Genomic DNA, 10,468 nt, shown 5'->3' on the forward strand with positions numbered 1-10,468 from the left:
TCATTTAAGAACATCTGAAGGTAAAACCCTTTGATCTCATTATGAAAAACTGAGGGAACAGAAATAATAAACTATCACATGCAACCGCACCGTGGTCAGTTCACAACAGATTCGTACTTTTGAATAATTCATGCTAATTAAGCAAATGTAGTAAAGTAGTGAAGAGTTTAACACAACGTCTCAGTGTCTCGTAAAACAATCAAGTATACAAAATCTCAGCCCATCAGGAAAAAGAGAGTAAAAACTGTGCGTGTATAAATTCTAATAAATATCATTAACCTTGGGTCCATCTTCATTAAATTTATTTGATAATTGTTATGCTCTCACTGTATCTGTGTTGCCTTAAACTGTAAGATCAACATGTGTGTTACACCAGTGGCAGTAGCAGTAACTCAGTCACCAAAGGTAACATCTTTACTTTGCTCCCAGGCGTGTCGCTCTGTCCGCTTGGACATGCCTCTCATCCGGGCTTTGTGCGGAGCCCCGTGCCAGAAACTTGTGCAGTTTCAACACTCGCAGCGCACGGCGCACACTCTACATGGACTTGCGGCGCATGCCGTGGAGGCCCTGGAAGCTCCCCCGCGCCGGAGAAAGGGAGCCGCTGACGGGGGACGACTGTGCCGTGGGCTCCCGGGAGCTCCAGGAACCGGCGCCGTTCATCCCGAACGCGCCACAGTTGTGGTATACGGCGCCGCCCTGGTGGTCACGGCACGACAGAACGGAGCCCCCGCACATGCAAGGGCAGAGGAAGCGGATGCGACGTCCTTGGGTGTAGGGGCAGGACTCGGAGGGGGCGAGCTGCTCCTCAGCCGCTGAGGGCAGAAGGAGGTTCAGGCGACTCGCGCCTTCCTCCGTAGGCAGAAAAAGGTTGCTGCTGCTGCTGCGCCCGTCCTCCCCTCGTCCCAGCGATCCTACCCATCCTGCCACCGAGACCCGCCCCTGCCCTCGGGCCCCATCACGGTACCCGTCCTCCGCGCTCACGGTGAGGAACCGCAGCACCACCAGGTTGAGGAAGGCCCCGATGACCGTGAGCCCCAGCAAGATGTACATGAAGCTGAAAGCCACGTAGAGAGTCTTCTCCTGCAGGTCCTCCTTCTTCTGCAGGGCCACAAAGTCCCCGAAGCCGATGGTGGTGAGCGTGATGAAGCAGTAGTAGTAGGCGTGGAAGAAGGTCCAGCCCTCGAAGCGGGAGAAGGCGGCGGCGCCTACGCACAGCGTCCCCAGGCAGGACAGGAAGCCGACGAGCACCATGTTGCCCGTGGAGACGTCGGTGTGCCGGAAGCCGAGGGTCGCCTTGAGGCGGCACAGCAGGTAGCGCACGGCGGCGTTCAGCCTCTCGCCGAGGCTCTGGAACATGACCAGCGTCAACGGGATGCCCAGCACCGCGTAGAACATGCAGAACACCTTCCCGGCATCGGTGCCCGGCGCCGCGTGCCCGTAACCTGGAAAAGCAGAGCGGACCGCAGCTTTACCTCGAGTACCCGGCACAGACTCCAGCTCCCGTACCGTGGTCCTCGCGTGCAGGTAAGGCCAAGGACAGACACGGTGCAATTCAACTTACCACGGCAAAGTGCAAGACAATATCTGCTATGTGCTGATAACGGGCATCTTTTCTTGAAGCGTGTACACTAAGCAACGTATGTTGATTTACCCGTTTGTACAGCACGGTAGTACTTTACTGTATCAGTACGCAGTAAGTATCTCGATCGAAGGCAGCAGGAGGTAGGATTCGAACCAGGATCCGAACCAGGATCCTGCTGGTTGTTAGAGGGTGACGGCTCGAACCTCTGCGGCTTCATGAGGTTTTCCTCCTTTAACCCCTAGCTGAGGTCCTTAACCACATCCTAGTTTAAGGTCCCCAGCTTATTAAACCCCAGTCCGCACCACAAAAGGGACTCCGCCGTTACGCAACATATCACGTGCTTCTCTGTTTAGAAAAGCGCCCCCGGTAAAAGTGGGAAAGCTGAGTGTTCCCAGCTCGAGCAGAAAAGGGCGCCTTTACACCGGTAAACAGTCCCGAAAGAACGCTGAACATTATTATTATTATTATTAGTAGTAGTAGTAGTAGTAGTACTCTGGCCACAGGAACGACCCGAACACGAAGGCGAACAGCTCCGCTACTCCTCCTGCAACCACAGCGATCAGCAGCCGCTTCCTGCCTGCGGCCACGTGGGCGCGCGCGTGCGTGCCACGAACGCGAGAACTTGCCTATGGTGGTGATGACCGTGATGGCGAAGTAGAAGGAGCCCGCGAACTTCCACTGCCTGCCGGCGCGGTGCGGCTCCGCGAGCAGCGCCACGCGCTCCACCTCGCGGTAGTCCTCGTCCGACAGGCCGTAGCGCCTCTTCATCTCGTCGCGCTGCCGCTCCAGGACGCGCCTGCGGGAGCTCTCCGACTCGGACTCCAGCGCGTCGAACACGGCGGCGCCCACCAGTAGGTACGAGAACATGCAGAGGATGAGCGCGAGGGTGCGCGCGCCCTGTCGGCGCATGGCGGGAGGGTTGCGGCGGGACAGGTGCGGCGCGTGGAGCAGCACGAGGCGGTGGAGCTCGTCGCAGCCACGATGCAAAGACGCTGCAGGAGAAGAACAAAAAGTCTCCGATGTGTCACTTCTCTGGGGACCGAGGATCAGGATGGGCTTCGGGGGTCCGCCAAGCGCAAGGCTGCCTTTGACAGTGACGCCGACCGAACAACTAAATAAAAGTTGACATTTAATAAAAACATTACATGGAATCCATGATGGATGGGTCATAACTGCATACGACAGAAACCGACGATCGGTGCAGTAAATATTTCATTTTTGGACATATTTCGGGGGATATTTCTGCAGATTATTAAAGGGGACCGTGGCCCAGAGAAGCTGAAGAACCTGCTATTTACACACACATACACGTGTGTGTGTGTGTGTGTATATATATATATATATATATATGAGAGAGTTTCTATGTGCCCACGCACCTCCCGTCCCACCTGCCAGATCCCGCCCCGGGGTTTGATCTCAATCCTCCGGATGATCACGTGTTTCCAGGTACCATGAACACCTTCCCCTGGGCATCGAGGTTCTGCGGCGCGGGTTCTGCTCTTCACTCCTCTTCATCCTCATCATCTCTCACCCGAGTTACCTGTGTATCGGACCCCCCCCGGGGGACAAGATACATCATGAGAGGAGATTCCGCGCCCTCGCTGATCCTCTCAGATCCCATCATTAAAAGTCATTGATTATCATCAGTGCTCCGAGCTCATGCGGTCCCCGAGACGCTTGAGCCCAGCGCGCGGACCGCTAAGATCCCGTTAAACAGCGGCAGTGCGTACGGTACGGTTCTTCCTGAACGCCGCGGTTCTGATCCAAATTAAAACGCTCACATTCCAGCACCGCCGCCGTCGGAGTGCTACTGGAACAAAGTAAAATAAAAGATCCCTTAATATGTAAAAAATGACAAGTGTCTCGATGTACCCGCGCAAGCCGAAAAGCACATCTGCGAACAAACGGCCCGGAAACCTGCTTTCCTTCGCCTTCTCCGCTCCAGCTGTGACAGTGCGGCGCGCCGCCGCTCTCTGAAGCGCGCACCCGCGCAGCACGTGTCGCCGGAACAGCGCAAGACGCCGGGGAACGACGTCGGGTGTATGACAAATGACGGGAGTGTCTCTACCTGCCCACGTGTTTCACACGTTCTCCGTCTTCTAAGGAGGGCTTTTAAAACGACCCCTGCAGCGTCTCGTAACGTGAAGCGTCTCAGTTACGTGAAAAAAGGTCCAAGTCCCGCCTGCTGCCCCCACGTGTCAGCGTCATGCAAAATCCCTTCAAGGTTTATGTGCCTTCAGGAGTTTGCTTTAGCTTGCATATAAAACGCGCAGTCAAATACACTTCAAATAGCCTGCAGGAGCCCAAAATGTCAGTTTTCAGACACTTCATGGGCATCATCCATCACCAGCTTCATCATCAGTGGTTTCATTCCTTGGGAAAGAAACATCTCCAGCTGTTTGAACAGGAAGTGCGGTCCAAAAAGCGGCCCAAGCGTCTAGCTGCGGTCTGAGGTTCAGGTACCAAACCAGTCCAGTACTGGAGCCGCAAAGAGACCGGATCATTAACAAAAACCCCACACACACACACATTTTCAGAACCGCTTGTCCCATACAGGGTCACAGGGAACCAGAGCCTACCCGGCAACACAGGGCACAAGGCCGGAGGGGGAGGGGACACACCCGGGACGGGACGCCAGTCCGTCGCAAGGCACCCCAAGCGGGACTCGAACCCCAGACCCACCAGAGAGCAGAACTGTGGTCCAACCCACTGCGCCACCACACCCCCTTCAGAACCCTACACTGACTGCTTTTGTCAGAACCGTTTTCTCTTTGGGAAACAACCCCTGCTCCATCCGTGTTCTAGAACTATCCCCCATACACAGTAAGCTGAGATGTACAGTATAGGAATACCACACCGTTGTGCTGTTTTACACTGATTCTGCCCCTCTGGAGTCTAGACCGAAGTTCTGATCTCATTGCATTCCTAAAACACGTTAAAGATGGAAAAAAAACTTTCTGTCTGTGTGTGTGTGTGTGCTTTACTGTGTATGTGACTGTGTGAGTGGATTAGGAGCTGCTGTCTTTGAAGTGTCACTTTCCAGACGGGGCTTCATTTGCACAGAAGACTCCTTCATCCTATTTGCATAGCTTACCTACCTACACAGCTCAGTTAAACCTCCTCTTGGATGACTGGGATTCAAACCTGCAACCATCTGATGATGAGGGCAACTCACAGAGGTGAGCTGGTAGCATAAACAGGAACTGCAATGGATGCTCTCTTTAACCACATTCCATCCACACCTCCCCTTTGCCTCACCCCTCACAGCGACCACCACCCCCAACCACAGACCTCCTTAGTTTTTCTTGGCCGTGTCCCTTCCACATGTCCTCTCAAACCACACCCCCTTGTTGTCCCCAGACCATACCCCCCCACTTCTTCTGTTCGCCATGCCCCTTGTGATTATGGTCAGAGGTCTGGAGGAATGAACTCGACCAGCTCTAGCAGTCCAGCCCAAGTGGAGATCAGCAAATTGCAGAGCAGTGATTACCGCGGTACAGGAAGAGCGCATATGAGTGAACCATTAACCACCGTTTGCAGCAGTGTCACCCTCTGAGTTCAACATGCCGCTACGAAATACGGTAATGCTTCCTCAAAAAATACCCCACAAAAGGGTAATTATTGGCCTAATGGCTAGAGATTTCACCTTGAAATCAGAAGTTCCTGAGTTTGAATCCTACCTCCTGCGCAGTACCCTTGATCAAGGTACTTGCACTGATCTGAAACAGTAAAATGACCCTGCTGTACATAAATGGGTAACTCAAAGTACAAAGGTCACGCTGTATGTAAGTCTCCGTGGAGGAATACACAAATAGGAGTGAACGTGGTGAAGGGACGCGTTTCAAAGGGCCGGAGCAGTTGCCCTATCGGACCATGGTGGGGCCGAGCTCTGCTGGTGTCTCACAGCCTCCGTCTCTACGGGTATCAACACGCTCGAGTGAGAAATGGTCTTCCGCTTCTCTAATTGTCTCCTGAGCTCGGATCAGCCGCCGCCCCCACGTCTGCTCTGCGCTCTGCTGGTCCTCTTCCCCACCATGCCACGCCCACGTGTTGCCATGGCGATGGAGTTTGCCTCGCTTCCTCGAGCCTGTCCCTTGAGGCTGCGTGGGGCACGGCGCCCGGTTTGAACAGCGTGGAAGCTGTGAGTATGGTCAGGTGGTGTGTGGGTCCCGTCCCAGACAGGACAGCAGCTGTCACAGGACACACACACACTGCACAGGCCATTGGGACCACAAATCCAATTCGTAGTGAGCAGTGGATGAAAACCTCCATGATCTGGATTTTTCAGCCCTCAAGCTACCCCAACAAAGACATTTTTCTCCCCAAATATAACTCCGGTTACCTTGACAACCACATGTACAGGACTCTGTAAATACTTTTGTTGTTAAGTGCCATCAGCTCTCAGTAAATATATACATGTATCCTGGCATCCTCAGCGCTGAAGGGAGCGTGTCCACTGCCGCTGTGGTCGAGTCCCTCCGTCTTCTCCATCATCGCCACCTTTTTTCAGGGAATCCAAACTTCTTGTGGTGTGTCTGCCTCAGTCTCATCATCTGTGCTTCCAGTGACAGTTCCGGTTTGATTTGATCCAACGTCCAGCTGATTATTTTCTTTACCGTCCACAATGTCCTACAGTACCACAGTTTGAAGGAGTCCATGTTTCTCCTCTCCAGCTTCTCTGATGTCCACCGTTCACATACCTATGAAGTGTGTATGCTCTAGTTCAAACTGTATAGGTGCAGCCTGGGAGATCTGACCCAACATCCTATAGGATAAGGACGGTATAGTGATCAGGGGCTGTGCTCTCCAGTGACAGTTTCACAGCGTGTCATTTTAAGTCCACAAGTGGGGGGTGGGTCTCACTAACACACACACACACACACACACACACGCGCACTCGTGCGCAGCCACATAGCATATCCCATGGTGCAGAGGGAGATGTAAGTTAAATCCATGTCTTTAATGCGTTCCTTTATTTGTTTATTATGCGAACCAAACGTCTGCCGTCTGTCACAGGCCACCTTTAATCAGCTTCACCGACAGATTTGTGTGACTCTAACGGGTTCCGTCCTGAAAGAGCTTCAGACTCTGCATCCAGCAAAGCTGCTAAGTTATAGAGGAAATGTGCTAAAACAGATGGCCATTGCTGCAAATTAACTTTTTTTTCCATTAAAAATATATTTACCAGGGGAAAAAATTGATAACTTGCAGAGATAAAGGAACAAACACACTTTTAGTTTGAATGTATCACAATCAGAAGCTTCTAACAATATGGGTCTTTGTTAATAGTACTGTTGTTAAAGCTTATTTATTTCTGACACTTCTCTCCAAGGGAAACTCACACTGTTAGATGGTACACATTGAGTTGTCTGTTTCATAGAGCTGGTAAATTTTTTATGTAGCAATTCAGGGTCAATAGTAGGATCTAGGGTGCTACAGCAGGAGATAGGATTTGAACCAAGCACCTTCCAGCACTAACCTCAATCCCACCTGGAAAAAACACTTTCTCTCATATTTGGCATGTTACCATGAATAACTTAGCTCTGTGTGAGTGTGTGTGTGTGAGACAGCGACTGTTTCTCACACTGCATAATGACTTTATTTCCCAGTTGGGCTCCGATCATGGATGGTATTTATGGGGGGGACCGCAATGACACATCTGTTCTCAGCTGCTCTATTCTCGCACTGCTCCCACTGCTGGAGCATCATCATTCCTCTATTATTGCTCAGTTACACTTGAGGTGTTATTCTAACTGAACTGGGGGGGTACCTTCTGGAAAGCAGTGATTGCTAAATCGCAAGACAACGATGGCCCTCAGAAGAAAGGGTGATTGAATCGAACCCCGGCGCGTGTTACAAATTGGATGTTTGTGTGTGTGTGTGTGTGTCCTTAGGGATGTACAATTACAGATGTGTTTCAGTACGCTGGATGTACAGCTGCTGTGAGGTGAGGACCCCCCTTCACAGTTAACCCTTGCCATACAAATCCATTCAAAGCTTTCGAATGTATTAATATTACGCTTAATATTAAGCTCCACTTCCAATCTTTCCTGCTTTTGTACAATTGTTCGGGCTGCGTTTGCGTATTAATGCGCCCTCCTATTAAAATTCATTGATTTCGGCACATGTCCAGGCTGGTGTTCATGTGCCATTGTACCTCTGCACTTGGTGGCACAGCAGGTAGCGCTGGTGCCACACAGCTGTTGAGCTGTGGGTTCAATCCCTGCTGCGCTGCTCTAGGAGTTTCTTTGAGAATTGAAAGTTTGACTAATGATGGTTATTCTTTTAAACCAACATACCAGTGAGTAAAATGGTGACAATGTTCCACATTAGTACCCGGAACCGGACCTGCCATTACGGGCCCCTCTCCAGTTGGCATGGCAACGGGACCAGGGTCTCAGGGGCTTAACTGTGGACACTAAGGGGGGCTGAAGGAGCAAACCACCGTGGTCCAGCTGTGCCAGCGAAATGATCTCACAGTGTAGGAGAGAGTCGCATCCCTCCGTTTCCAGGGTAACCAAGATTAATATAGCAGCCCACATAGTAGAGGGAGGGGCAGAGGGGGTCTTTAAGACAATGCTGCTCCCAGATGGCACCAGAACTGGAATTCCATCCTGAGAAAAGCAGACGATGCAGTCTGACCGTGAGCCGCAAACACCACGGAACGGAGCCCGTTGGTGGGCAGCTCGCTGGCTGCTGACCACTGACCGTGTCCGTTCCAAAGCAGTCGGGGGTTGCAGCAGAAATATATGCTGTGTGCGGGTATGAACAGTTGTCATCGGGTGTGTTCTGCACTCAGCTGGACGCACGTTAGGAAGTGATGAGTCTGGAGCGACACGGTTTTTGAACCCAGCCATGCAGGACTATAGATGAGGGTGGAGTCCTATGTGCTCTGTGCTGATTGGTCCCCTCAGCGCCTTGGAAACCACAGAAGCTTTTCAGCTGAAGACCACAACATCTTTTACCTTGTGACCCTCTACTTCTGTTTCTCATTCTTTTTTCATGTTTAATTATCACACTGATTTTATTTCTTTGAAAAAAAACAGATGGATAGTGTGGTTCAGTTTTTCATGGTAAGAACTTTAGTAGAGTTTGTTAATTGAAGCCATTTCATTAACCCTTTCCGTAACAACCCATCATCCCCTCTCCCGGATTATACGGGTTTGTCCCAGTGTTCCTGCAACGTCCAGAAGCCATGGTGGGAGTCCACAGCTGTGATGTGGAGATGTGCTGCTTGCGTCTTATTTTTGATGCTTGGAATGTCATCAGATTATTTCAGAATCGGTTTCATTTTGATTTTTGAGTGCAGAAAATAATCAACCGCTTGCGGGTGTGAACAGAGGATGTGGCATGTGTTCCAGGGCTGTTTTTATCATGGCTTTTGCACCACGACAACACAGCTTCACACTTCTGTCTCTAGTCATGAGATTTTCAGAAGGATTAAAAAAAACTAGTTAAAAAAAACTGAATGAAGCTGAAGGGAACATTTCAATGACATTCTCAACAACCATTATAAGTCTTAGAACTTTTTGATTAAATCTCATGAAATTCTTTCACCTCATTTGAACCCACTATGTCTCCTGCGCTGAGATGTGAATCAGGAAACAGAAGGGCAAACAGAGAGACAACTTGAACCCAGAACCCATACATGGCCACTGGAGCCCTTTGACACACACCAACCACAGGTTGCGGCGACAGGAACCGACCGCACAGGGCCTGGGAACACATGGAACTCAAAATGTGATGGAATGACCTCCCCCTCTCACTCAAAACTGCTGAATTTCTGTGTACATTTAAGAAGGGTCTTAAAACTCACCTCTCCCAGACTCACTTCTCCCATGTTCATGTAATGTGTAAATCTTCATGCTCTATAACTTTGAGATCGTTACTGTTGAATAACAGATAAATTCTCATGCAACTACTTGTGTAATGTAAATGTTTAATAAGAAAAAGAATGTGATTAATAATTGTTGATTATTCGCATAAACGAAGGGGGTGCGGTGGCGCAGTGGGTTGGACCGCAGTCCTGCTGTCCGGTGGGTCTGGGGTTCAAGTCCCACTTGGGGTGCCTTGCGGCGGACTGGCGTCCCGTCCTGGGTGTGTCCCCTTCCCCCTCTGGCCTTACGCCCTGTGTTGCCGGGTAGGCTCCGGTTCCCCGTGACCCCGTAAGGGACTAGCGGTTCTGAAAATGTGTGTGTGTGTGTGTATTCGCATAAACCTTTATGCAGCTACTTGTGTGATGTACATTGGTTCATATGGTGGAAAGTAACTAACTGTACTTTAGAATCATTCATCTGCATCTAAGTCTCTCTGCTAATGTACACATAGTTTTTTCTATGAGATGTACGTCACTTTGGAGAAAAACATCTGTTAAATGAATAAATGTAATTGCTCAGACAAAGACAACACTGACACACACACACACACACCCTTGCTGATGTTGACATGTCCATGTGTCTCCTACACACTCGCATGTCTGTGTCCTGTCTTTTAACACAGCCTGAAAGTCACATATCAGCTTGCATTCAAAATAAGAAGGTTGTTTTTAGTCTGCTGTCTCAGCTACTGGAAATGTATCACCTTACAAAGGTGATCTCTTTTTAGAAATTTCCACAGCAAGGATCTGTCAGTAAAATGTGCAGAAAAATAATACAAAGATAAAATGGAGCGATAATATCATAAAAGATGTAGTAGGTAAAGCGGAGTAAATTATATGCATAAAAAAGTAAAATACAAAATGTGTGCTGTACACTCCGTCAAGTAGTAGACTAACTGTGCAAAGTTGAGCCCTCAGTTGGGACCCTCTGCTGACTTTCACTTTCGTTTCAGGCTCTGCCCCACCCCCCTCCCAGAAATGATTTTCACTTTCCTTTCTTCACAATGAGA

The 10,468-nt window shown here is 50.2% G+C and overlaps 1 protein-coding gene across 1 annotated transcript; it reads right to left on the bottom strand.

The window, feature by feature from the left end:
• Positions 1-253: 253 nt before the first annotated feature.
• Positions 254-2,811, bottom strand: LOC108936481 (potassium channel subfamily K member 15-like). Its single transcript, XM_029248889.1, has 2 exons — positions 2,209-2,811; positions 254-1,442 (listed from the first exon to the last, which is right to left on the bottom strand). Exons 1-2 carry the CDS (start codon positions 2,750-2,752, stop codon positions 535-537), a joined length of 1,452 nt encoding a protein of 483 aa, XP_029104722.1. The 5' UTR covers positions 2,753-2,811; the 3' UTR covers positions 254-534.
• Between the last annotated feature and the right edge of the window lie 7,657 nt (positions 2,812-10,468).

The sequence above is a fragment of the Scleropages formosus genome, chromosome 24 (assembly GCF_900964775.1).
Source record: "Scleropages formosus chromosome 24, fSclFor1.1, whole genome shotgun sequence".
NCBI classification, from domain to species: domain Eukaryota; kingdom Metazoa; phylum Chordata; class Actinopteri; order Osteoglossiformes; family Osteoglossidae; genus Scleropages; species Scleropages formosus.